Consider the following 1797-nt stretch of genomic DNA (forward strand, 5'->3'; position numbering starts at 1 on the left):
AGAAGGGGAGAGAGGGGAAAGGAAGGGCTGCAATCATACTACTACTACTACTACTACTACTACTACTACTACTACTATTACTATCATCTATCTGTCTCTATCTATCACCACCACTACCACCACCGCTATCATAACCATTCATCATTACTACCACTATCAATCATTATCATCATCGTTGCTTTTCCACACCACAACCATCATCATCAGCAGCATCAGGAACTTACCCAAGAAGGTGTTAAGGTTCCTCATACGGCCCCAGAGTCCTCCCCACCCGAATCCCCAGCCTCTGCCCCCGAATCCATGGGCCTCGGCAGACTCCATCAGCAGCATCACCACCACCACCACCACCAGCGACAGCACCCGCGTCACTGTGCTTGCGTCCCTCATGGCTCACTGGTTTGCTTGCTTGTTCTGGAGACAAATAAAAGAAGAGTAATCTGTTAGCTGTATATGAAGTAAGGTGTGTTTGTAGACTTCGCCGTTGTTTCCGCAGTTTCAGAATATTTCATAGCATTATTCCACTGTACATCATTCACCAAAAAACGAAATGAAAGGCGTTTTGAAAATCTCCAGCGGATAGTCGTCGCAGGCGCATCTTCTATCGGCAATGATACCAATTCACTCACTTTTGATAATAAAAAATGAATATACGTTAAAACAATACATTCTTCGTACATAATCTAGTAGGAATCTAGAGGGAGGCAGTGCTGGTGCTCAGTAACGTTACAGGGGGATGGGGATGTAAACGGTGGGGGAGAAAAGTTGGAAAATATTTACACAGCGGCATTACAGTTCGTCGAGCAGAGGAGGGAAGCCGTGCGTGTCTGGGGGCCATATTTTTAAACATTTCTGCGCCCAAGAACACGTAATTTACTAGTCTTTCGTTGGAGTTTAGGGCATATCCAGGGGTACTGTTATGACCCTGGTGGTAGTCTGAGCCTTCTTCTGTACCGTGAACCTAAAAGAACACTCATTAGAACTCGATTAACCTCCTTTTTGGCCTCTGGAAATAGTTGGTGTGAGGGTTGGGAGCATCTGACAATACCAACCTGGGAATCAGCCGCCTCACGTAGCCTGGTAGCCATACTATCCACAAGTTACTCACCTACTAGTTTATCTACCTATCGTTTCCCCAAGAAGCACTGTGTGATAGCGTCGATTACTCCAAGATCCGAGCTGGCTGGCGGACCTGTTAACTTTCCCTCACTCACCTATACAAGTCGAGTCACGTGTGTTTGCAGAGACAGGTTGGCGGTGAGGACATCAAGCTAGCGGCCGGATGAGTGAGGGGACGAGTTGTCACCCTCATGTTATATAAGCATTCCCCTCCCCACCCCCCCTTGATGATGATAATGTTTGGGATGACGCCCATTCTTTCCTTTTTCATTGAATATATAGAATGTCTCGTTTTCTCCCCCACCCCCACCCCCGTCCCCTTGTTGTCCAATAGATAATTCAGTTTTCCCCTCCCCTCCCTCTTTTCCTCCCTTTCATTCAGTTATAATTTTCCTTCCCCTTTCCAAAGCTCTTCCTTCCGCCATACTCTCTCTCATTCATTTTTACTGTTTCCTCCCTCTTCCTCATTCTCCCTCCTTAAGCCCCGTTCACACTGTGCCGACTCTGGGCCACGACAACCCAGCGACTCCGGGAACACGAGGTCTTGGGTGTGAAATTTTGACATGAAAGGGTCGCACATAGTTTTTCCGACCATATGCGACCCTTCCACATCAACATTTCACACTCAAGACTTCGTATACCCCGAGTCGCTGGGTAGCCGTGGCCCAGAGTCGGCACAGT

At 47.6% G+C, this 1797-nt stretch overlaps 1 protein-coding gene across 1 annotated transcript in view; it reads right to left on the minus strand.

Moving 5' to 3' along the window:
* The window catches only part of LOC127007209 (uncharacterized), a 3625-nt gene extending 2324 nt beyond the window's left edge, over nucleotides 1-1301 (minus strand). The window contains exons 1-2 of the mRNA XM_050877922.1: nucleotides 1212-1301; nucleotides 225-411 (exon numbers count right to left, since the gene is read on the minus strand). Of these exons, the coding sequence (XP_050733879.1) occupies nucleotides 225-387 (163 nt within the window). The 5' untranslated portion in view covers nucleotides 388-411; nucleotides 1212-1301. The remainder of the gene's footprint in view (nucleotides 1-224; nucleotides 412-1211) is intronic.
* Between the last annotated feature and the right edge of the window lie 496 nt (nucleotides 1302-1797).

Source organism: Eriocheir sinensis, chromosome 34 (assembly GCF_024679095.1).
Source record: "Eriocheir sinensis breed Jianghai 21 chromosome 34, ASM2467909v1, whole genome shotgun sequence".
NCBI classification, from domain to species: domain Eukaryota; kingdom Metazoa; phylum Arthropoda; class Malacostraca; order Decapoda; family Varunidae; genus Eriocheir; species Eriocheir sinensis.